General features: G+C 39.9%; 1 protein-coding gene across 6 annotated transcripts in view; it reads right to left on the minus strand.

Annotated features, from left to right (window-relative positions):
- Nucleotides 1-2,147: 2,147 nt before the first annotated feature.
- LRRC9 (leucine rich repeat containing 9) overlaps nucleotides 2,148-25,535 on the minus strand; it is an 81,926-nt gene continuing 58,538 nt past the window's right edge. For 4 of the 6 annotated variants that reach the window (XM_050952512.1, XM_050952509.1, XM_050952510.1 and 1 more), the window contains 7 exons: nucleotides 23,059-23,195; nucleotides 21,869-22,086; nucleotides 20,678-20,746; nucleotides 18,719-18,844; nucleotides 8,629-8,812; nucleotides 7,825-7,999; nucleotides 2,148-2,954 (listed from right to left, as the gene is read on the minus strand). In XM_050952512.1, coding sequence (XP_050808469.1) covers nucleotides 2,915-2,954; nucleotides 7,825-7,999; nucleotides 8,629-8,812; nucleotides 18,719-18,844; nucleotides 20,678-20,746; nucleotides 21,869-22,086; nucleotides 23,059-23,195 — 949 coding nt within the window. In that variant the 3' untranslated portion in view covers nucleotides 2,148-2,914. Of the gene's footprint in view, nucleotides 2,955-6,196; nucleotides 6,701-7,824; nucleotides 8,000-8,628; nucleotides 8,813-18,718; nucleotides 18,845-20,677; nucleotides 20,747-21,868; nucleotides 22,087-23,058; nucleotides 23,196-25,535 lie in introns of those variants that run through there. The other 2 variants (XM_050952511.1, XM_050952514.1) reach the window with 2 other exon arrangements.

Raw genomic sequence — 25,535 nt, forward strand, 5'->3', positions numbered from 1 at the left:
ATTGTCTTTGGTGTAAGATCTAGGCTACCAAATGATCTGGGGTAAGTGACTGGTCTCTTGGGACTGGAAGCAACCTGATTATTTTGCGATTTTTTATTTTTGGTTGGTGTAAATGACCATTTATCACTAAGTCCAACTTGACTGAGTGGCAAGACAGACTGGAGAACCTAAGAGGACTGTTTGTGACTCCATGGTAAGACTGTTACAGTGATCCAGGAGTTCATATTTGTTACTGGGTTGGTGAAATCGAATTATAGACCACACCACCAGTTTGCGGTATCTGCCTAGTTTTTGACTGTTTAGGGGCACGGAGACTCTGCCTTAACAAATGGGACAGTTCCATTCAAAGTTATACTCGTGGCTTTCCAGATGGTTCACGGCCTGTGCACAGTCCACATGAGCATCCCAAGAGCAGGGATCTGTACTGAATATCCTGTATGCACAACTATTTGCTATTATTATTGTTACCGTCATTTTCCCGTCCCCTTCTCCGTCCAATTGTTGTTAAACCCATGTACTGCATCTTGCCTTAACATTAGATTGTTATCTTTACAGGGAAATGACTGTGCTTGTACAGGGCCAGGCACACTGAGGCCTGTACATATTACCTCACTCCATTAGTAGTCAGACTGAAAACAATGGGATTACTCCCTCTTCTCCAAATCAAACACAAACTACTGGTCCCTTCACAGCCTGTCCACTCTCATAACTTACATGATCATCTTCCATCCCTTTTGTTCCACTAACACCACCAGCCTTCAGTGGCTGCCTTTCTCAAGCATCTTCTTCCATGTTGCCCCTACTGATGGAATGATCACCCCAAAGCAAGTACCCTGTCCTCCCCGAGGTCCCTGTTACCTTTCCCACAATGCCCATGAAAGACTGCTGCACCAGACCTGCTCCTGCTCCCAATGAAGTCAGTGGCAAAAGTTCCCAATGACACCACTGGTACAAGATCAAGGCCACAGATAGTCTATGTACTATGTAACCCGCGTTCCCATTTCTGCTACCCTTGTCTCCCCCTCCTCATCCTCCTTGTTATCTGCTACACCCACCTAGTGTATCATGTCTTCATCCAGACTGCAAGCTCTTTGGGGCTCGGACTCTCACCATACAGGCCTTTCCACAGCTTGTAACAGGCCTTGGCTCTAGCCCCAGGTTTGTATAGCTCCAGCATGATAGGGGCTCCAAGGCACCAACATAATACAAATAACAATGGAAATCTGTATAGGACATATGTCACTACCTAGTAACTAAGGCCCTGAACCTGCAATTTACTATGCATGGGCAGACTGCCCTGCCTGTGCAGAACCCTGCTGACTCCACACAGATGCGGCAGTCTGCCCTGTAAATTGCATGGCCTAAACTGTGATCTCTCTTATCCCAGTGTAAATCCAGAATAACTACTCAAATCAGTGGAGCTCCTCTGGATTTACATGGGTGTAACAGAGCAAAAACTGATCCAATTTCTTAACGACTAATATGTTGTGGCAAAGCTCTAGAAAATCCACAGTGCAACAAAGACACCTAGTGGCTGTCCTGCAAACTGCACATCTTTAAAATGACTACAAAAAAACAAAGGAAAATGCCACCAAAAAGGACTATCTGACACAATCGCGTATAGTAGTGGCCTGATAAGCAGTCTTTGTGTTTAGTAGCTATATATTCATTTATAATTAACTGTAAGAAACACCAATTCTTTCTTACACATTTACAGTGCTTACAAACGAAAAATAAAATTATATTTTAATGTTAAACATTTTCTAAGATATACAATTCTCAAGAATTACACATTTCCAAAATTCCAGAATTTCCAAAATATTAACAGGTCTAACTGATGAAATTTGCAGAAAATGCAATAATTTTAGTAACCATTTACTTTGGGCCTGACATGTAAAATATATATTGTGAAAATTACATGAAGCTCTGAATGGTATACTTTATTACATTAAAACATGAGCTCTGATGTCTTTCACTGCTTTAATTTCAAAGTGCAACATGGCAGTTTACTCAAATAATTATTTAAACAGTCATACTAAGTTTTTAAAAAACAGAACCAGTTTAACGGAATTTTGATGGCTTTATAACTGATGCTAGTGATATCATCTGGTATTTTAAATTTCCGTAATATAACTTAAAATAATAATAAAAAAAGTTAAGGAACAGGTACATTTGGGTTCTCAATATTAGAGGCCATATTCTGGCTTCAGCTATACGTGCATGACTCCTCCTGACTTCAGTGGCTATACTTAAATACATGTGAATGCGAAAGGCTCACTGTAGATAAAATAGGTACATGTATTATAACTAAGTGGTAGACTGACAGTCATATTTTCAGATCAGTTGCCCAAATCCTGCATGGGAGTTTTGCCAGAGTAAGAATTTGCAGGATTGCTCCCTTATCTACTGATACTGTTCCTTCTCATTTACTGTTGCAAGATGATGTACCATACTATGATTTTTTCCAATCCACTTAAATCAAAGAGCAATTGATTCATATTTTTGTGAAAGTTCCTGAGGTTGTTGAAAAAAATCCTGTAAAAGATGGAGACACCAAATTTTGCTTTCAGCTACAGCAGTGTAAATCTGGAGTAAGTAATTACTTCAGGGGATCTTTTCCACTGAATTCAATGGATATACATCAGCATAAGTGAAAGCAGTATTTGTCTCAAGGCGTATCCATTGTTTGGACCATGATGTTATATGTGCATGAATGTTTGCTCCACCAACTATAGGAACTTAATTAGTTAATTCACACTTCATATCAATCATTATTAATTTTTCCCTGGCATCTGTGAATATAAACAGAATAGGACAAATTCTTCCATGGTGTAACTCCACTAAAGTCAATGGAATAATACCAGGGATGAGTTTGAATCAATACTTCACTCATGTCCATTTTTCTTATAGAAGTTTACATTCGATTTGGCCTGGAGGGGCTATTGGCTGGCATCCTGCAAGAAAGAAACATTACAAAGTCAAACCATAGTGACAGCTTTATAAAGGAGGAATTAATTTAGAGCAGTAATGGAAACAATAACTCTCTCAATTTTACAGCACAATAACAAATCAACTAATTTGATGTTTATTCCTATCATATGTGTCGGTAACAATCACCTTCCTATCTATATGGGTGAAATCCTGGCCTTGCTGAGCTCAGGAGGAAATTTACCATTGACCTCACTGGGAACTGGATTTTACCCTCTGTGATCTATGAATACTTTCATAGCTAATCCTATGAAGTAAGGATTATAAGTAAAATTTTCAAAAGCACCTAAATCATGCAGGCCTAGATTTGTAAAGGTATTTAGTCATTGCTTCACTCAGTGTTGCAAGGTCTAAGTGGTTTAGATGGCTAAATCCCATTTTGAAAAGCTCTTAAGTTGCTTAGGAGCCTAAATCCCTTTGACTTTAACTTGGGACTTAAGCTCACTACTTGTGCTGTGATGGGGCATACCCTACACAAGCATGGATGCAGTTAAAAGTGCCAAGAGAGGCCAATTAGCCTTACATCACACCTGCTGGCGAACTAAGGGGCAATGAGACTGAGAAGGAAGCTCACCTGGGCAGGAACAGGCGGGGTTTCTATAAAGCCTAGGAGTTGAGGCTGGAATGGGGTTGCAGGAAGGTAAGCCTACAGTCACGCTCCCTAATGCAAGGGGGTAGTAGGAGCCTGAGAACAGCAGAGTAGGAAGGAGTCCAGGGAAGGCACAGCAAAGTCCAAGAGCGATAGACCTGAATTGCTGGTACGAGGGTCTGTGGATTAGAACCTGGTGTTGTAGAGGATGGGCCTGGGTTCCCCTGCCAGCCACTGTGGGAGTGACACAGCCACTACAGTGGAGTCGAAGACTGCCTGAGACTTTGAGGAAGGCGACTCTGGTAATACCCCGGAAGAGGCAGATGATGATGACTTGGCCAGAGTGCTAAGCCACAAAGGAGAGGCACAGCAGCTTCGGACTAATGGCAGAACAGCTGCAGGGCGAGTGGCTGAAGTAACAGGCTGAGCAACTGCCAGACGCGGTGTGGACAGTGGTGAGGTAATTCCCCAGCTGAGCCAAACAGTGAGTTGCAGACCCTGTGACATAGGTGCTTCTGAAAATTTTACCCTACATACGTATGACTAGCTGGTTCACAGCTGTTAAGCAAATGAAATGTGCCATTACTGGCTTAGAAATGACAACATTCAACATCTGATTATATGTTCCACTCATGTGACTTGCAAGAACCCCACTCAGCTTTAGAATGCGGGATTCACTTATTCCCCTCCATGACCAGCTGATAGGACTTTCCATTCCTGCTTAGGGGATATAGTGCCCTGAATTGTCTCCAACTATTACCTTAGCTTAAAAAGAAGTAAAAAAAAAAAAATATTTTAAACCTTAGCTGTGTGCTGCTAGGTGCTTACAACTCTCTTTAGGCATCTAAATGAAGCTGTACTGATTTTCTTTTTGAAAGGTGCAGCCACCATTGACTTGGCAGTATCTCGTTTACATGAAGTTTCTTTTAGACTAACATGTAAAATAATAAAATGTTGAAAACCTGCCATATTGATGCCTGGGATGTTTTAATATTCAACCTCTTTAGGGAACAAAGATAGGAAACAAATTATATTTTGAAGGTGCTGTTTGGGATTTCACAGTTGAGGTTAAGTTCCATTTTGCACTTAAATTAGGGATTCAACCTCTTTGCTTTGTATGAAAAATAGGGTACATCTTCCCCAAATTTACAGCACTTGCTCTCTGACTGCAGAATGAATTTTTGAGAATTGACAAGTAAGTCTATTCATTACTTTATAAATAATTTAAAAACGCTGTCCTTTGAAAAATTGTAGCATCCTTTGTCTTTTCTTTGATCCATCTTATATTAACAGCAAAACAACACACTTCACATTTTTCATATATGTAAAATTAATTGAAGTCTTGTGTATAGGCTGTATTTGAATAAATTAGGTTGTAATTAAGCTAAATTATTACTGTTTCTTGTCTGTAATTGTTGTAATTCTGTAGGTCATGGATGGCTCAGGTCAACAGCACAGGTAACTCTTAAGTAGTGCTAGTGTGTCAGAGGTAAATCAGCCAATCGTTCTACTACAGTTAATTTTCAGGCAAATAGTGGTAATGACTCATTGATAGGAGGGAGACTGCACACACGTATCTAAAGTTCTCATTGCTAGATTAATTGTCCCAACTGCTCTTTAAAGATTCTATTGCTGCAGGCTAGTTTGGGCAGCAGTGCTTGAGTGGAGAGAAGCACTGAAGCACACAGCCAGTGGAATTGACAGGAAAGCCTTTAACACATAGTGATTTTGGACTTGGGCTGGGCTCTCCATGAGCTCTTTGCGTAGCACAATCTCACTCACACACCTTGTAAACCAATCAGTCAATTGTAAATTAAGGGCCAGATTCACCAGCACACTTCAGCTGTTTTCTGATGCTCTGGTGATGCAAAGCAGCTATAAAACACAACTTCACTGGCTGGTACACTCTGACTTCTTTGGAGTACTGGGAAGCTGCCCGGAGAAGTTAAAATAAAAAATGATTTAAATGATCTATAAATTTTCAAATTAAAAACCCATTTTCTTTGGGTTTATCATTTATTGTTGTATGTGTCTGACATTTTTAATACGCTTAAAAAAACTAAAGAAATCTCTAGGCAAAAAATTATGGTAAAATAGAGATAAGGTCAAGGGTGTATGTCTGTAATTTAAATGTAAAAATTATCCCCAAACCAAGCATTATAAGCCCAGGAAATTCAGTTAAGGTTATACTTCAAAGAACTCTAAACACATTAAGTTAAGAAATGTACAGTTAAGGCACACAAAGAACCTTAACAGTGCCCGGTAATGATGTCATGGTGTGTGTGTGGGGATATTAAAAAAAATCTAATGTCTTTAGATTCAGTTTGAACCAAAATAAGATCACAAATATTAAAATCATATGACTATTGCATCATGCAATAGTGCCTTCACTGTGTTTTTCTTACCTTAACAGGGTTGAATTTCTTTGAAGTGTAACCTTAAATTTGACTTTCCTCAGTTTACAATGCATGGTTTTGTGATGTTACAACATCCCTGTAACGTTTTTTCACCATTAAGTTATTGAAATGTCCTCTCACCCTTAATCCATTTTAATGTATTTTTGTCACTTAATTATACTACAATAGTAAGCAGATTACAACAAAATGGTCTTAATATGTTTATTGTCTTCATAAAGAGAATAAAGAAAACCACCAAGGAAAGCACGGCCATCGCGCAAAAGAGCTGGAAGAGAATTTAGGAACAAAATGTGCCATTTCAGGTAAAGCAGGCATTTCTATAATGCAGAATCCTTCCCATATCATCTGACATTTAAACAATCTCTGTGGAGTTGGCTGTTTTTTTGTTTTTTTTTTTTTAATATAAAAAGGACCTCTATTCTAGCGTAAATCAATCCACGTGCCAAGGAAAGAATAATGTACACAGTTTTAAGTGAAAAATACTTCTGCCCCAAGTAAAAATAATTGCATACATCAGAGCAACACCATTCTAATTAAATAGCATGGGAGACGTTTAGTCCTGCACAGAGGGGCAGCAAAAGGCCTACACACTGGGGGGTAAAATTCACCCTTTATGCATTAGCTATGAATGTCCGTTGGTCATTTCCTCAGACCATTTGCCCCGGAACATCTGTTAGCATGGAACTATTCAGGCAAGGGAGCCCACCTGCAAAGAAGTATAAATTTGTGTGAAACTCCCAGAGCTCACCTTGAAATAAACCAAGAGTTGTCTAAGGTTACAGGAGTACCTGAGCCAGTCAGCACAAAGTGGACCTATTAAAGCTAACTGTCTTTGAGGTATTATTTTTCTATCCAATTATTTTTACATCCTACCATTTTGATTGACAGTGTTCTTTAAGCACAAAGGGCAAAATGTGATCTTTCATCTTCATGCAATTTTTTCTAGTAAGAAAAAGCATGGAATTAACTCTCAAAGTATGACAGGCAGTATCCTTGCTACGTAACACCTTTTGAGTTTTTCTTTCAACTGATTGTGCACTGTAGTGCTAATGCAATGACACACAAAATGGGATTTAAGCTGCCACAGAACTGTATGGTCTTTAGGTACAATAATGTGTGAAATTTGTCCTGAGACAAATGCTCTCTTGGGCCCTGATCTTGCAAACACCAGCTACCGAGTGTAGTTCTTATTGCAATGTACAGTGCCTAGCACAATGGGGTCCTGCTCTGTGACTAGGTTTCTTAGGTCCGACTGTAATACAAATAAATAATCATTGCACATTATTATTATTATTAACAGTCTCACAGGCTTGTAGTCTCAAGGTAATAAGTATTGTGCTTGGTAGTAAGTGTTAGTGGGGGCGGGCCTTTATTTTGAGATAATCATTTTTAACCTTGAGCATTCCTGGTCACAATAACAGGTTCACTCTTGACTGCTGCTACTGTGATATATTCAATTTTTAAAACAGTAAACAAAAAATTAGGAACTGTGAAGAAAAAAAAATGAAACAAGAAGGTTCGAGCAAGCTACAGTACAGAATCAGCTTGGATCCCACGCCAAATGAGTCATCGTTCTAGCTCAAACCTTTTTATCTGCATGTTTTTCGCTCTTATTAATCACATTAGGAGCTTTATCAGGGGACAGAGGAAAACATATCTTTCAGGAGAAGCGGGGAACGATGACCCAAGTAAAACACATCTTTTGGAGGAAAGAAAACGTTGTCAGCCCTGGAAAGAAGAGAGTCAGATTTTCTCCAGATTAAGGAAGAAGGGAGGCATCATGCTAGCAAAAATAGGAAAAACAATATTTATTGCTGATAAGAGCCTCACCTGCCGTCATTTTCTCTGTTGTTCTGGTGCATATATGCAGTTCGGGTAGTGCCACTCTGTTGTGTCAACTGGTTTAGAAGATTAGCTGTTGCTCCTTTTACTTGCCTGAGAGCTATTTCTGCATGGATGCTTCGAGGATTAGTTGTCACCATTCCTGGGTTCTTAGATTTCTTATCTGAATCACAAAATGTATATGGATACCCTCCAAATATAACAACAGTACTCTAGCCAAACCCCAACATGCCCATTTCCAATCATCAAGAACTCCATCCATTCCTCTTTTCCTGTAGGCTTCTAGAATTCTGTATCTTTCTTATTGCTTCCTAACAGGCATAACAAGGACCTTGATGGACATATCAGTTTTTCACAAAATTAGTTTTCTTTCACAGATTGAAATTAGTAACCCCAAAAAGTTGAAATATGATAATTCTTATGTAAATTCTTCAGATTGACAGAGGCCTCAAAATGAAAACTCAGAAGAATGACAAAAACTAGGAAAAAAAATGTTTGTTTTTTCTCTGAAAACCTATGAGTTTTTCATAATCATCTGTAGGATGTGCACAAAAATTTAATTATATATAAGTACTACAAAATAAAGTCAACTATGAATGAACTAATGTAATCTTTTTTTTTAATGCAACTGAAATGCCATTAGTTCCAGATCAGTCTCCAAAATATCTTTGGCAAGTCAAAATGTCCTTATTAAAATTATTCATTTTATCCTATATGTAATGTCCAGTACTGGAAAATATATAATTATATTTTATATTCAGGAAAGGAAAGGAACCAGAATACTATACTCACATTTATTTGCCTCATTCTGCAAAGGATCTTCAAATACATGAGGAAACATGAGGTCAGATCCAAATAAACGGTTGATGCCTTCAAGCAGATTCACATTTGTTACTCTTATGGGAGGATGTTTTGAAAAGGTAATTGGTAATCCAGGAAATCCAGAGTCTATAGGGGAGTTTGCAGCTGGGATTCCCTACATAATAAAACAAAAGGCAAGTAAATAGGTCTCATAGTTTGGTATTGAGGCAAAATACATAAGCTGCATAGATACTGTATTAGGGCATGATCCTAAAAACCCTTATACACAAATAATACTTACTAAAAGTCTTTGAGAGAAGTCTTTGGTCTTGTGGTTAAGACACTGGACTAGGACTGAAGAGAACTCTGTTAGGTTCCTAGTTCTGTTATAGACTCCATGTGACCTTGGGCAAGTCAGACAACCTCTGTGTTTTTGGCTTTCAAATGGGGATAACAACATTTTCCTTCTCCCGCCTTTTTTCTTGTCAATGTAGATTGTAATTTTTCTGGGGCAGGAACTGTCTGCGTTAGCACCAAGCAAAATGGAGCTCCAATTTGTTCAGGGCCTCTAGGCACTACTGTGATACAAATAATTCATCATAATAATGTCAATGGGAAAACTTTATGTAAAGGATTATAGGATTGGGCAGTCAGCCTACAGTTACTGACTCAAGTCAGTAATGGGGGGGTGAGGGATAGCTCAGTGGTTTGAGCATTAGTCTGCTAAACCCAGGGTTGTAAGTTCAATCCTTGAGGGGGCCAGCTGGAGATTGGGCATGCTTTGAGCAGAGGGTTGGACTAGATGATCTCCCAAGGTCCCTTTCAACCCTAATAATCTATGATTCTCTTTTAGTTGCCAGTTGAACTGTAGCACAAAAATGGAAGCTGTGCATGCGGAATGGATTAACAATTATAAATGTTTACAAAATCTGGGGATTGATAAAGTTTGGGGAGCCCTTTGGGAGCTAAACTACAATAGTACACTGGAGCTATTAATACAAAAATAATACATCTAATGTGTAAACTGATGATCAACAGAGGGCCTGTAAAATTGCAATGTTGGAAAGATATTTATAATACCATACCAACCAATTAATAAATAAATCCATGTGTACTGTTTCATAAGTAAAATCTTATGGTCTAAAGTTATGCTGCGTATAAGTCGGTGCTCATTTGTCTGGTTAAAAGAAATTTACTATTGTTTTTAAATGCAGAAATAAATTGTAAAAAACCCTATAAAATATGCATGTAAATTGACTGCTTGTCCATCATTAAAATCATCTCCAATTCAATAGTGAAAAGCATTAACTATAGGAGATAAATATAAGCATAAAGACAAAAAAGAATGGTATACTATGTACAGAGCTTTACAACAACCTAAAGTAGTAGTAAATCAGGTGCTAACCTACTTTCTGCTGAGAAAATTTCTTTTGAAGTTTATCATCAAAAGCATTTTTTCCACTTAAATGACACCATACGGTTTCACGGCTTACTTTCTAACAAGGACTTGAAAAAACACAACTAGAATGCAACTGACAATCTTGAAAAATCTTTTGTGTTGTTCCACTTCAATGACCTAATGAGATAATGGCTCAGTTCTGTTCTAGCTAACTAGGTATAACATCTTCATTGAACCTTAACATAAAACAGAGATACATCTAAAGATATTGCCTTAACATATCTCTCCTGCTTTGCTAATCCTGCTATGGTTTTTATTTAAGTGATGTCCAATGTAGAAGAATACAGGTCAGTTTTGAAATAACATTTACACCTGCAGTGACTCGATCCACAAGTGCCTTGAACTCTTGTATACAAGGACTGTGGCTTCAAGTGGCAGAAATGTGTTCACTAGCAAAGTAACTCACTAAGGCCCTGATCCTACAGACTGACATGCTAGCGTATCCATAAGGAGGTCTGTGCTAGCACGTGTTTGCATGGTCAGGTTTAAGGTAGGGCCTGATAGACAGGGATTTTGGCGTATCTGGACTGAGTGTGATTTACTATCAATGTTACCCTTAATATCAGGGAAAGCAATTACACCTTGATTAAATTGACACCTTTTATTATTTGTATTGCAGTAGCACCATGAGAGCCTTATCACAATAAAGCATGTTATACACGTATGACAAAAAGACGGTTTCTGCCCCCAAGAGCTTGCAGTCTAAATGTATGATGAGAGAACGGGTAATTACTACAAGCAGATAGGGGAGCACAAGGCAACAGTGAGATGTTTAGGATTAGTGTAAGCAGCGGCCACATGTTTTGTAGGTATCCTGGCAGAGCTGTGTTTAAAGGAGAATACTGGAGTATAATGGCTTTGTAGATATTATGGGGAGTGCCTCTCTTACATAAGGGACAGCATGGTATGGAAGTGTTTGGGGGAAAGTTGGACTAATGGGCTATAAAAGCAGAAGAGTGATGCCTATAATAATCCTGACTACTTACAGTGTTTTATCCATTGACTTCAAAATGCTTTACCCAAGTGAGAAAGTGGTGCTATTGTGATTTATAAACAGGGAAACTGAGGCATGAAGAGGTTAGTCTCTTGTCCAATATAAAGCCACATAGCAAGTAAGTGGCAGAGCTGGGAAATGAACCTAGCTCTCCTCACTATTTTACACATACGCTGTGGTAGGGATGGATGTGTCCTACCTTCTGAATAGCAGGAAAATAATGGATCAATTAAACAAAAATCTGAAGAAAGTGCACCCATTCATGTGAAATCACCAGTTTGCAATGGAACCAAAGAATTCTCACTACATGGCTCTGAGCTAACTAGCAGGACCATAAGGACAATGGGATGCACGTTGGCTCAGTTTCCTATTTGGACCCTACTGATATTATTCGTATTGGGGCAGCATCTAGGAGGCCCAGCTATGGATCAGGCTCCCCCTGTGCTAAGCACCGTACAAACACAAAATGAAAATGTGCTCCCTGTTTCACAGAGCGTGTAATCCAAGTGTAAGACAACAGGTGGATACAGACCGACTGGTGGCGGAGCATAAGGAAATATTAAGATTAAATGGGCAGCAAGGTAGTCAGTGGTCTCAGATTTCAATGGTGGTGGTAGGGAACTTTCAGTGGGAGGGGAGGAAGGTCCTGGAGCCACATAGATCCCTGGAAGATACTGGATGTTTTAAAGGATAAAATGCAAAAATCAGTCTATGTCAAGAGCATTTCTTGTGATAACTTCATATATTAATAAAAAATCATTATGGTTTACTACAACAAAATGACTGACACCGGACAACCAGGAGACTTAAAGCTAAGCAATCTGCTGCACCTGTGGCATGCAGACTCAGTACCAAATCTTAATTTTCAAGCTTATAAATCAACAAATTTCCAAACAGACTTTCTTCCATAGGAATGACACACAGCACAGACACCTATATTTGACTGTGGCTTCAGAAAATATAGAGGCAAGTATAATATTTGGTTGAGATGAATTGCTTGTTACCATTTTAGTTAATTTTGGATGTGGCCTTAAGGTTACTTTGCCTTTGAAAAACTAGGTATATGGGGATTGGTCCTGCTTTGAGCAGGGGGGTCGACTAGATGACCGTCTGAGGTCCCTTCCAACCCTAATCTTCTATGTTTCTTCTATGATTCTAGGTCCTACTACCAGTGCCTGAAGTACACCTACTCTCTGGATAGATGTTAGTGCAACAAGAAAGGTAATCTTTCGTCAAAGAGAGAGACAGCGAGCAGTTTAGGCTCGAATGGGGAACCCATGAGGGCAGTGAGCACAGTGTTAAGGTCCCAAAAGGGAACAGTGTTCTTTATTAGAGGGAAGAGGCGAGTAACATCTTTCAGAAACCTAACTACCACAGAGTTGGGAAAAAAAAAACCAAACCTTTATTTGGATCAGGGTTGAAACACCGAACCCACTGCTACATGGCCCCTCAGAGAGCTGAGAAAAAGGTCTGACAATTTAAAGTGTAACAGGTACTCTAAAACATCCTGAATCTGGGCTTCCATTGGCTAAATTCCCTGACCAGCAGTCCAGATTTAGAAGTGTTTCCATTTGGCCAAGTAGGTTTGATCCAGTGCATTGGTTTGTACTGTTCAACAGGCACAACTTGGACTGCTTCTGAACAGCTCTCTTCTGCTTGATCTAACCATTCGGCATCCACACCATGAGGTACAGGCTGCCCAGATCAGGATACCACATCTGACCGCAATGTTCTGACAGAAGATCTAGAAGGAGGGGAAGAAGTCTTAGAGGTTGGACTGAGTAGATTGGAGAACTGACATTATCTCAACAAGGTTGGCACAATGAGTATCAGTTTGGTGTGATCTTGTTTGTTTGAGACAGACCTGAGGAATGAGCAGAGTGGGAGGGAAGGCATAGATTAGCACAAACCCCAAGATCAGTTAGAAGGCATCAGTGAGAGAGCAGGGACTGTCCCACCCGAGAGCAAAATTGTGAGCATTTCTTGTTGTCATTTGTTGCAAATAGGTCAACAGATGGAATGCCCTAAGCCCTGAAAATCAACCTCAAGATGCTGTTCTTCACAGACCACTTGAGATTTCTGGAGAAATTCCTGCTGAGGTGGTCAACCAGCTGATTCTGGGACCCAGGTAAGTGAGCGGTCATTGGGACAATGTCTTCCTTGATGCAAAAGTGCTTAATCGCTTCCTGATAGAGCAGACTGGACTGGGTTCCTCCTGCTTGTTCACATAATACATTGCTGTTGTATTGTTGGTAAATACACAAATAGAAAAGCTCCCTGATGAAAAGGAGAAAGGGGTGGGAAACATTGTAAATTGCTCAAAGCTTTAGAAAACTGATACGTAGCATGATATATAAAGAACAAAATTGTCATACATAGCTGAATATAATTTGTTGGGGAATAGTCAACATGGTTTTTGTGAAGGGAAACCATGCCTCACCAATCTACTAGAATTCTTTAAGGGGGGAGGGTCAACAAGCATGTGAACAAGGGAGATCCAGTGGATATAGTGTATTTGGATTTTCAGAAAGCCTTCGACAAAGTCCCTTAGCAAAGGCTATTAAGCAAAGTAAGCAGTCATGGGATAAGAGGGAAGATTCTCTCATGGATTGGTAACTGGTTAAAAGATAGGAAACAAAGGGTAGAAATAAATGGTCAGTTTTCAGAATGGAGAGGGGTAAATAGTGGTGGGGTCTGCACTGGGCCCAGTCCTATTTAACATATTCATAAATGATCTGCAAAAAGGGGTAAACAGTGAGATGGCAAAATTTGCAGATGATACAAAACTACTCACAATAGTTAAGTTCCAGGCAGACTGTGAAGAGCTACAAAAGGATCTCTCAAAACTGGGTGACTGGGCAACAAAATGGTAGATGAAATTCAATGTTGATAAACGCAAAGTAATGCACATGGGAAAACAATCTCAACTATACATATAAAATGATGGGGTCTAAATTAGCTGTTACCACTCAAGAAAGATTTTGGAGTCATTGTGGATAGTTCTCTGAAAACATCTACTCAAAGTGCAGTGGCACTCAGAAAACTAACAAAATGTTGGGAAGTATTTTCTCACACAGCGCAAAGACAATCTCTGGAACATTTTGCCAGAGGATGTTGTGAAGGCCAAGACCAGGGGTCGGCAACCTTTCAGAAGTGGTGTGCCGAGTCTTCATTTATTCATTCTAACTTAAGGTTTCACATGCCAGTAATATATTTTAACATTTTTAGAAGGTCTCTTTCTATAAGTCTATAATATATAACTAAACGATAGTTGTATGTAAAGTAAATAAGGTTTTTAAAATGTTTAAGAAGCTTCATTTAAAATTAAATTAAAATGCAGAGCCCCCCGGACTGGTGGCCAGGACCTGGGCAATGCGAGTGCCACTGAAAACCAGCTCGCGTGCCGCCTTCGGCACCTGTGCCATAGGTTGCCTATCCCTGGCCAAGACTATATAACATGGTTCAAAAAAGAACTAGATAAATTCATGGAGGATAGGTCCATCAATGGCTATTAGCCAGGATGGGCAGGGATGGTGTCTCTAGCCTCTGTTTCCAAGAAGCTGGAAATGGGCAACAGGGATGGATCACTTGATTACCTCTTCATTCCCTCTGGGGCACCTGGCATATGTTCTTATGTCTCTTGTTCTTTCCCCAAAGGTTGGGCTCTCAGCGCACGTCCAGACTAACCCGCGGCATCAGCGGGTTAAAATCGATTGCTCGGGGATCGATATATCGCGTCTAGTCTGGACGCGATGTATCGATCCCCGAGCGCGCTTACATCGATTCCGGAACTCCATCAACCCGAACGGAGTTCCGGAATCAACACGGAAAGCCGTGGACATCGATGCCGCGCCGTCCAGACGGGTGAGTACCTCGATTTTAGAAATTCGACTTCAGCTACGTTATTCCCGTAGCTGAAGTTGCGTATCTAAAATCGATTTTAATACCTAGTCTGGACGTGGCCTCAGTGTCCCCAGATATGCACATCAGCCTATCATCGAGACAAACCTAACTATGGTTGTGTTTGGGGGTAGGGAGGGGTGGAAATGAGCAAAATGTACAACTGCACAAACATTGCTCTGATCTGTCTGCTGCTCTAGGGATGCCAGGACTGCCAGAGGCACCCAACCTAGAATGTGAAAAGAATGACAGTTTGGGCATTAAAACCGATTTTAATCTTCCCTGAAGAGTATGGAGACAAGCTCGCATGCCAAATGATATAAGTACAAGGGGCCATGTGGAGCAGCAACTTCAAACATACTCAGACTGTGGATAGGGGGCAAAATTTGAGCACAGGCATAGCTGGTGAATCGTTTTGAAACCACTCCTTCAGGAAAAAAGCCAACAAACTTGTGGCGTCGAGTAGGGACCCAATGAACTCTATTTTCTGTGTTGAAACTAATGTGGATTTTCATTTGTATAGGATGAGTCCCAGATGATCAGAGAGACGTGGTATAAACTGGACATGACTAAGGACTTCGTCTTCCAATTTGCCCTGCACAAGCGAATAGGCCCATTAAGGAAGACATTCCCTCCTTCCTGAGATATGGCATTCAGTGAATACATGCAAGGCAGAGGACAGGCAAAAGGAGAGAACTGTGTATTGCTAATGTTGGTCTGCTATTACAAGTCTCAGCAACTTCCTGTGGCTCAGCAACCGTGCCATATGGAAGTAGGTGTCCTGAAGACTGAGGGCAGCAAATCAGTTACTGAGATCTAACAAGGGGCAGGTGAGAAGGGAGGGTCACTAGGGTGACCACACAAAACCTAATATACATGATGTACTCATTGCCATTGCAAAGATCAAGTATGGGTTTCAGACCCCGCCTTTCAATTGGGAGATCAGAAACTACCGGGAATAAAACACCATCCCCCAATTTTGAAGAAGGACTTCTTCTATGACCTTTGACGTTCTTGATGAAGTAACACTTTTTTAGATGGATCCCTGAAAAGGGATGGGAGGAATTTCGATAGTATGTCCCACTCTCAAAGTGCTTAAGACCCATTTGCCTCCATTTAGGGCTTCCCAATCATAGCAAAAGTGAGACAGTCTGTCCCCAGAGAAAGGGGATATGAGAGGGAGATTGCTGATGGTTAGAATGCTGTCCTTGAGGCAAGTTAAAAGGACTTTTTGCCCAAAGCTGATAGAGGATGAGCTGGCTGGTTAGAAGTGGAACCAGAGAACCACCTCCTCTGTTATTTATGCCTCCTCTTTGCAAAGGCATGCTGCCATGAATAGGCAAGGTGCCTGAAATACTGCTGGAGTATTGAGCATATTGTTGCTGACCCCTGTGTTTCCACCTCTGGATGGCTGGGATACAGATCTCCCCTCCCCCCAAAAGAGCGTAATGTAACACGAGTCTTTAAATAAGCATTGAGTCTCACTGATTTTTTCAAAAAACAGAAACCACCTATCAAAGGAGAGGTCTGCTATATCCTGTTGAACTTCCAGGGCCATGCCAGAGTTCTGTATTCAGGAGGTTCTTCTCATTGTTACAGCCGAAACAATAATCCTCGAAGAAGCATCTGCTACACCAAGCACCAGCTGGAGTGATGTCTTGGCTACTAGGTAGCCTTCTACCAGGAAAGCCTTACATTTCTCCCTCGCATCTTCTGGCAGTCTGTTGGTGAATTTGGCCAATGTGTTCAGTTCACAAAATCATACTTAGATAAAAGAGCCTCTTATTAGTTATGCACATTTGGAGAGACAAGGTGGAATAAATCTCTCTGTTCATTAAATCCAATCTCTTGGCCTTTTTCTCTTTGGGCATCAATTTCTACCTTCCCTGTTGTGTCCTTGTCTGTGGCAGTAACCACAAGGGAGTTTGGACCTGGGAGAGAGGAGAAATATTCAAAGCCTTGAATGGGGCCATTCTACTGCCTGCCCATATGCTTGGTCAAGGGAACTAAGGAAGCTAGCATGTGCCACAAAGTTTTCACTGGCTCCCAGAGAGGTTCATTTATAGGGAGGGCAACCCTCCCAGGGGCTGAGGACTGAAGAATGTCCAAACATTTGAGTATTGTCTTGAACAAACTAAGCTTGGATGCCCAAAGCTTCTGCAACCATCCTCCTTAGAAGGTTTTAGTAAGACTTAAAGTCTTCTGGAAATAGGAAAGATGAGTCTGGGACTATGGACTGATCCAATGAGGAGGATGACAGAGGCTGTGCGAGTGGACCCTCCTATGGCAGGTTCTGTTTCTGTCACTTTGCTGTATCAAAAGCTTGATGGAAGCAATATCAGTCTGGTATTATCAGAACCAAAGAGGACAGTACATTTGTGTCGAAGTCATTGTAACTATCAATATTACATCATGGTAATAACATTGTACTGGCAATAACATTGGATTTTCCTGGAACTTTTTATAAAAGTATCAGATGAAGGATGCAATTAGTAAGTTCCACATAAATACACTTCTCTCCATGCAAAAGGCCTCCCTAGACCCCTGAACATATCAGTCCAAATTCAGCCTTACTATAAGTGGTCGTAACTCCTTCTATGACAATGGATGGAGTTATACCTCCTTACACAAAGACTGGTTTTGGCCCATCAAGCCTGCATTGGAAATCCACATTTCATGAAAACTTGAATTTATCTTAGATTCATAGATGTTAAGGTCAGAAGGGACCATTGTGATCATCTAGTCTGACCTACACAAACCACAGAACCTCAGTCAGTAATTTCTGCATCAAGCCTGTAACCTGTTTGAGCTATAGTATCGAGTCTTAACTTGAGGACAGTTATATTGTTTGTTAAATAAGAGGCAAGATCATTGTACTAAAGGGCTCACCAAATAACAATGTCAAGATTAAATGTATCTTATAAATAAGAGAGGCAGACCAAACAAAATACGACAGTCTAACCCGTTTTTCTCTGAAAAGAGATTTAAGATTGTCATGGGTGTCAAGAGATTTAAGAAGTGAAGAGCAAAATAGGTACCAGTTTGTGATGCATCTAGTAGCAAAAGAGGCCAATGCAATTTTGGACAGCATATTCAGAGCCATCGTTGTCAGGAAGTAGAAAGTAATAGTCCCAGACTAAGATTTTCAAGGAACCTAAGTTATTTGGGTGCCCAAGTGCCTATGAAATTCAGTGGCGACCCGATTTCTTCATCTCAGCCTTTGTCTATACAATGCTGTATAAAAGCACCCAGAGTACCATGTTCATTTCTGTGCATCTCATTACTAGAAAGCCATTTACAAATTGAAGGGAACATAGGGACAGCATAAAAAATGATAAGGGACTAGAGATTTGTTTTAGGAGGAAAGATTAAAAGAGTCTACACAACAAAGTAGAGAGGATCATGCTAAGATTCTACAAATATCTGAGGGTGAAAGGAGGAATTACTAGAATAGTAAAGATTGGTAAAATTAGGGGCAATGGGACTAAATTAAGGTTAAATTTAGGCTGAATATCTGGACAAATTTCCTGACAGTGTTAAGTTATGCAATAGCCTCTCAAATGAAGTGGAGGAAGTTCCACTACTTGAGACTGAATTGGACAATGCATAATGGTGTATGTGAAAACAACCCTTCATCAAAAGAGAGGACCTTCTGGATCTAACAGGTCTTTTCATTTCAAAGTTCTAAGATTTCAGTTTGACTCTAATAATGTTGAATTTTGCTTTACTTGTTGTTCTATTAAATGAAGCTCAGCTCTTGCTCTCTCCTCCGTGCTCACTGTCATTCCGTCTAACACTTGCAGGTTGGGCAATCTAACCACAAGCAGTGGACGGTGGGACATCTTGCGAGTAACCTGAGGAGAGAGAACATAAAAGTTATCCTAAAAATGGAATCCTGATCCAGAAGGATAACCTGAGAATAACTTGCCTCAAGAATAAATAGCTGAACCAAACCACAGAGCCAAAAATGAATGGAGATGGAGATGACCATGCTCTGTTCCTGTCCCAATCAGTATTACGGACAGAAGAGGACATAAAAATTATATTCTATAATTTAGCACAAAATAGGATTGAAAGAGGAAAGATAAATATGTTATCTGAGGATCTGTAAATAGGGTTCTCCTGTTCTCCTGTGTCTGAACCCTGTTAATAGATGCTTGCTGATTCATGGTAGCAGGTGTACCTTGTTAACACCACCTTGGACATGAGAGGTGAGAGTGCCCCATCTGAATGAGAGTTTTAGGGTTTGGAATTATGTAATTCTAAGGAAGGAATGCCACAAACAGCCAAGTCTGGAGAGAAAGTTTGGGTAGGACTTGATGTTGCTTGGCTTCCTGCACTTCCTGTTCGGCTTTCTGCTCCTTCATAAATTGCACCCAGGTTTTTTCCTGCTTTTACTGGGCTACTGCCTGAACTTGCTGGAGTTGATTCTGCTGGGTTTTCATCCTTTTCAGAATCTCATCCATTTTCCCTTTTTACATTGCTCTAATAGAGAAAGTTTGAAAAATCTCACAACTCCAGGAAACATATTTGAGGAAATAGCATTTCCACCCTGCTACAAAACACAGCCAGCACATTGTCTACAGGGTCAAATCTCACCTCTTTGCAGGGGTTTCTCTCTTATTAACAAGGTAACACAAATAAACAACAGTAGGATCTACAGAAAATTTTTCCCACCGTTCCAGGTTCAAGCACCTGCTCAAAATTCTGCAGGGCTCATTCTAGTATCACTACTGTGGCTTTTACGATTAACACATTTTTTAAAAAAAGCAAATCATAATACCTTTCACTTTTTACAGTGTGTTTCATCCAAGGATCTCAAAAGGGTTTTTGTAGGAATACATATTTGTAGAGAGAGAAACTGAGGCAAAAAAATTAAAGGTCTAATTTTTAGCTCCTGACCTTAAATCTTTATAGGCCCAAACAAACATGTAAATAATTTTGTGCCTTTTTGTGTGTGTGCTAGTTATAAGGCAAATTACATAAGGCTGAGATCCTGCAATCCTTAGTCAAGCATGTGGTCCCAGTCAGATCACTCCTGTCCCTTTAAAGTCAATCGGTATTTGACTGATTGGACCCACTCATGTCCGTAAGGGTTGGTAGGATCCATAGTTATATATGTGTAGGATCAAGGGCACAGGACCTTCAGTGTGGAAATGGTTGAGGACAAGTTTTTCACTTCTATTTTATAATCTTATAAACTTTGTGTTCTCTAGGAGAGAAGAAGCCAAACAACTGTAACCAGAGACAAATTCAAACCTAAAAATCCTTATGGACATTTCATGAAGGGCACTGTATAAACAAATAATAATATCAGGGAACATCTTCTTACAATCTATAAAAAATGGTTCAGATCTCCTTTAACATTTGTTGATCTATTTCATAGACCTGACCTATTTTGGAATATTAAAAAGACAGCTCACCACCACGCACTCGCTTTCTGAATTTACCTTTCAGCACTGAAAAGAATAATATGTAAAAGCATGATTGCACTCAAATCACCAACCTGACAGGCACCAAGAGATAAATCAACATCCATATTATGACTACAAAACGGTAAGTGACTAGAACTTAGTAGTTAATTAAGGAGAAATTCCCAACTATAATGAATTAGAAAGGTTAATTACCCACAACATAAACTTAAATATATATCTAGTATACATGATCATACAAACTAACATACTCACTGGATTTCCATATATTGAAAGCTCTTTAAGACTAGGAACACCTTCAAGTTTTTCCAGTTCAGACAATTCCTGTTCACAAGTTAAAAAATAAGTTATATGTTATCACATTTCAAAGCCTCGGAGCCAAATTTATTTACTTTGGCCAAATGCAGGGGTCTTTACCCAGGCAAAACCACTGAAGGTAATGAGAATTTTGTCTGAATAAGGATCTCAATATCCGGTCCATTGAATCTGTTAGGATATAGATATTCAGGCCTGTCTGCAAAGGCCTATACTTTAAGAATTTAGGTCTATTCTTATCACTTAGCTAGTTATAGAGGTATAAAAGAAAGAATCAAAATCACTGTCTGTGTAATGGCCTTCTCTTACTGTGACAGGCTAAGGCCTTCCGCTAAGATGTAGTTAGGCAGCCATAAGCTGGGAAGTGTATGGTCACATCCCAAACTAGTCACATTGAAATAAGGTGCTATTGGGCTATTAGGAATACAATCCTGTCCTGATATTCCTATCACCTCCAGAGAAAAGGAAGAGCCTAGAAGATGTAAAAGGAAACTTAGTTTGATCGCATCCTGTCTGGCAAGAACTCACTTATCAATAGACATAGCTGGAGAACCCTTATGTCTGTATAGATGTAGTTGTGAAATCCTCACTTCTGTATTGTTTCGTATGTTTATTTGCATGGTTTCTGTCTGGTTCTGTAATTGTTGCTGTCTACTGTATAATTAATTTTGTTAGGTGTAAACCAGTTAAGGTGGTGGGGTATAACTGGTTAAATAACCATGTTACAATATGTTAGGATTGGTTAGTTAAATTTCAGTAAAATGATTGGTTAAGGAATAGCTAAGCAAAACTCAGGTTTTGCTATATAGTCTGAAGTCAATCAGGAAGTGGGGAGGCGGGGAATGGGAACAGGGACTGGGGGAATTGGGATCATGTTTTGCTAAAGGGGCAAATGGGAACAGGAACAGGGACACAGGCAAGGCTCTGTGGTGTCAGAACTGGGAAGGGGGACACTAAGGAAGGAAACTGGAATCATGCTTGCTGGAAGTTCACCCCAGTAAACATCGAATTGTTTGCGCCTTTGGACTTTGGGTATTGTTGCTCTCTGTTCATGCGAGGACCAGGGAAGTGAGAGGGTGAAGGAATAAGCCCCCTAACAGAATCTGTAGTCTCAACACCAATATATTTTACCTGAATTTTATTAAGTCCCAGGAAAAGTTTCTGTAATTTTACTAAAGGCTGTAAATTGTTCAGTTCTCGTAGTCGGTTTTCCTCTAGGTGCAGTGCCAAAAGGGCGTTCTGTCTAGCAAAGGAGCCCTCTGCAATTGTTTTGACACGGTTATGATCCAATACCAACTCCTGCAGAAGCTGTAGACCTTCAAGTCCTTCGATCTGACTGATTTCATTACCTGATGAACCAAGATTATATGTGGGAAATGAGATGAAATGCAGTTGGTATTTGATTGTAGCACAAAACAACTCTTAACAAAAACAGCCTGTGGTAGACAACTTCCCAGATTACCTATACACTGTGTAAAAAGGCATTTCTTCTGATTCATTTTAAATGTACTGCCTTCCAATACCACAGAGTGCCTCTTCGTTACTGTGTTCAGAAAAGGATGAATTTGAGTGCACAATGGGCCTTCTCTATACCATTACAGCTACTGCAGTGTTGCTCCTTGAACTTTCTCCTCTGAGAAGTATTATCTTGCTTTATAATATAAGGAAGTTCCTCCACGCTTCTAGAGATCTGATTGTCCAAAATTGCTTGGCTAATCTTTATTTAAAGCAAATTATCTTTCTAATTAATAGTTGGGCTGCTGAAGAAGACTAAGATCAAATCATCATGTTTGTTCAAATGCTGTAAAATAGCTGGATTTTAATGACATGGTATCATATTTGTCACGATCAAGCTCTCTCAATTAATGGTTCCAGTCTTACAAGCACTTACTACCATGGGTAGTCTCAGTGATGTCCACGGAGCTACTCACTGGAGTAAGTGCGATTCTCAACTGAGATTCAGCCCCAGGGCATAAAGGTGACAGATTCTAGCCACAAATAGCCAGCAAGGAATTTCTTTGGCACAAGGGAATACCCCTGGCATAAAACTGGTAGAGGCATCTTTCTGCAGTCGCTGTCCCTTCTCTTTTCAATGTAGGGGTGTGTCAGGGTTGGAGAGGGATTATGAGAGGGTGTGGGGAGGTTCACTATACTATACCTAAAGAACCCTAAACCAATGGCATAAATTAGAGCATCCCCACAGTTGAGTTGAGCTTGGCTCTGGGTTGGCCAGTGTTTGCAGGACTGGAATCAAAGTTAGCTTCCCTGTAGAACATTCTATACTGGCTGCACAAATATAAACAAATGTTCTTATTACTTACCCTGTAGAAACAGCAATTTCAAATTTTTTAGCCGACTAAGCTGTAGCTGGGCCAAGTTACTAATTCCATTGTAGCCCAAATGAAGAACTTCTAAACTTTGCATTATTGGGGGCAGATTTTCACCAAATCCTGCATCCCTAAAACAATGAAGTGAGTAGGAACATGAGGCCAGATAATTTCCAAACATTTCCCCCTGTAATCAGTAATTTAAGCATTTCTCTCCCATTATCATCAGTTATAGACACTTTATATAGGTAAACAGGAATTTACTAACTGGACCAGTACAATAGAAATTATACCGGTCTACTACAGAAAGACTAAAAAGCACTGAAAGAAATCTAGTTTTTGAAGTTTCAATAGCTTTATTTAGACTTCTGTGCTTACAGAAGTGTCAAGGTTCCTTCCCCACTCTGAACTTTAGGGTACAGATGTGAGGACCTGCATGGACACTTCTAAGCTTAATTACTAGCTTAGATCTGGTATCACTGCCACCATCCAGAATTTTCAGTGTCTGGATCACTCCCTTTCCCCCCAAAACCTTCCCCTCCCTGGGTAGCCTTGAGATACTCCTTCACCAATTCCCTGGTGAGTCCAGATCCAATCCCTTGGATCTTAAAACAAAGAGAAATTAACCACCCCCTTCCTTTCTCCCACCATTTCCTAGGGAGTCCAGATCCAATCCCCTTGGATCTAAAAACAAGGAAAAATCAATCAAGTATTAAGAAAAAAGCTTTTAATTAAATAAAAGAAAGGTAAAAGAAAACCCTCTGGGAGAGATTAGCATACCAGCTACTCTCACAGACAACAGATTCAAAACACAGAGGATGTTCCCCGGGCACAAATTTAGTTACATACAAAAAAAATACCCAATTTGATTCTACCTCTAATTGCATAAGACAGGTTACAAAGAAATAAACATAAACCTATTTATTCCTTTCTAAAACTTACTACTCTGATAAGAGGCTGGTTCCTTGATCTTTTTCACTCGGGCTGAAACTGAAACTCTGAACAAAGGAAAAACTTCCCTCCTTCCTTTTGAAACATCTTGCTCCCCCATTGGTTCCTCTGGTCAGGTGTTAGCTAGGCTCGGTGAACTTTTTAACCCTTTACAGGTAAAAGAGGCATTAACCCTTAACCATCTGTTTATGACAGGAAGGTAGGCCAGATTTTACTGGATGCAGACCATGGAAATCAAACATGGAAAACCACTCTTCTGCCCACAAAAGGCCTGAATATATATAATGGAAACAGCTGGAAATTGCTGTTTAATTTAGTAAAATATTTATGTAACCTTTGGCTGTATTCTCACAACAGCCATGTGATGGTGTGGCAAAACCAAACAACAGCATGCAATATCTTACTACTTTACTTATAAAAGCTTCATTTTTGTAACATATGACCATAATGAAGGAGTGTGGTATGATAGATTGAGAAAGGCGCTGGCAGGAACTCCTGAGTTCTTATTTCAGCTTTGCCACTGCATCATGACCCAGTCACGCAGGTAGCTGAATGATTCCTGAAGGTGCAGAGCAATCTGAATTCTCATTAAACCACTAAAATTAGTGGTTGCTAAGGTGCAAGTGATCATGACTTGATTACACTGTTATGTGCAGAGTAAAGTTCAAACCAGTGATTTATAACATACCTAATGCTTTAAAAAAGCCAATTTCACAAATCTAATAATTATGAACCAAATCAGCTGGAAGACAGAATTTAAGCACTGGCCAAGCACAGCAACTGTGAGTGGGGTGCAGAGAAGGCATGGGAATGTTTAAGGGACTTTTGGGTTGCTGGACTTATGAACCAGAGGGGAAAAGGACACTGCCCAACTTACTTGGGGGTAGGTCTTTTGCTCATGGTTTGTTTATGAACCCTAGTTGCAGTGTTTTCCCAAATTAATTCTGAGTTATTTCCCTCCTTTTATTAAAAATTTCTGCTACCCTCAGACCTTGTGCTTGCGAGGCGGGAAGTATTGCCTTTTAGAGGCGCCCAGGGGGTGGTGTGTAATTGTTCCAGGTTACTGGGTCGGGGCTCGAGCTAGTTGTATTGTTGAAAAGGAACCCCTAGATACTGAACCTGGCTCTTGTTGCTGCTGGCTCCATCTGGCAGAAGGGTTACATTTGCATAAATGTCACTGAATTAAAAAGCTAGTTTTCTAGAATATTTCAAAGGCTAGCACTGTATACATACCAGTTGCAAATTAAAACCTACATAAATGTACATTTATATCTACTCACTATGCAGTACAAACTAATCAGCAATCTACTGCTACTGGTGCACAACTTTCAGTACGAGACCAGTCAGTACATTTCAATTGAAATGCTTTTGTAAACACTTGTTAGACACTTTTTATTCAAGAATATGCAATGTGAACACATTGTTAGTATACGGCAAAATGCTGATATTTGCCATTTTTGCTGCATGCTAAACTGCTTAATCATTTCTGAATAAAATAGTTGTCTATGCTAAACCAATAA

The sequence above is a fragment of the Gopherus flavomarginatus genome, chromosome 5 (assembly GCF_025201925.1).
Source record: "Gopherus flavomarginatus isolate rGopFla2 chromosome 5, rGopFla2.mat.asm, whole genome shotgun sequence".
Classification (NCBI taxonomy): Eukaryota; Metazoa; Chordata; order Testudines; family Testudinidae; genus Gopherus; species Gopherus flavomarginatus.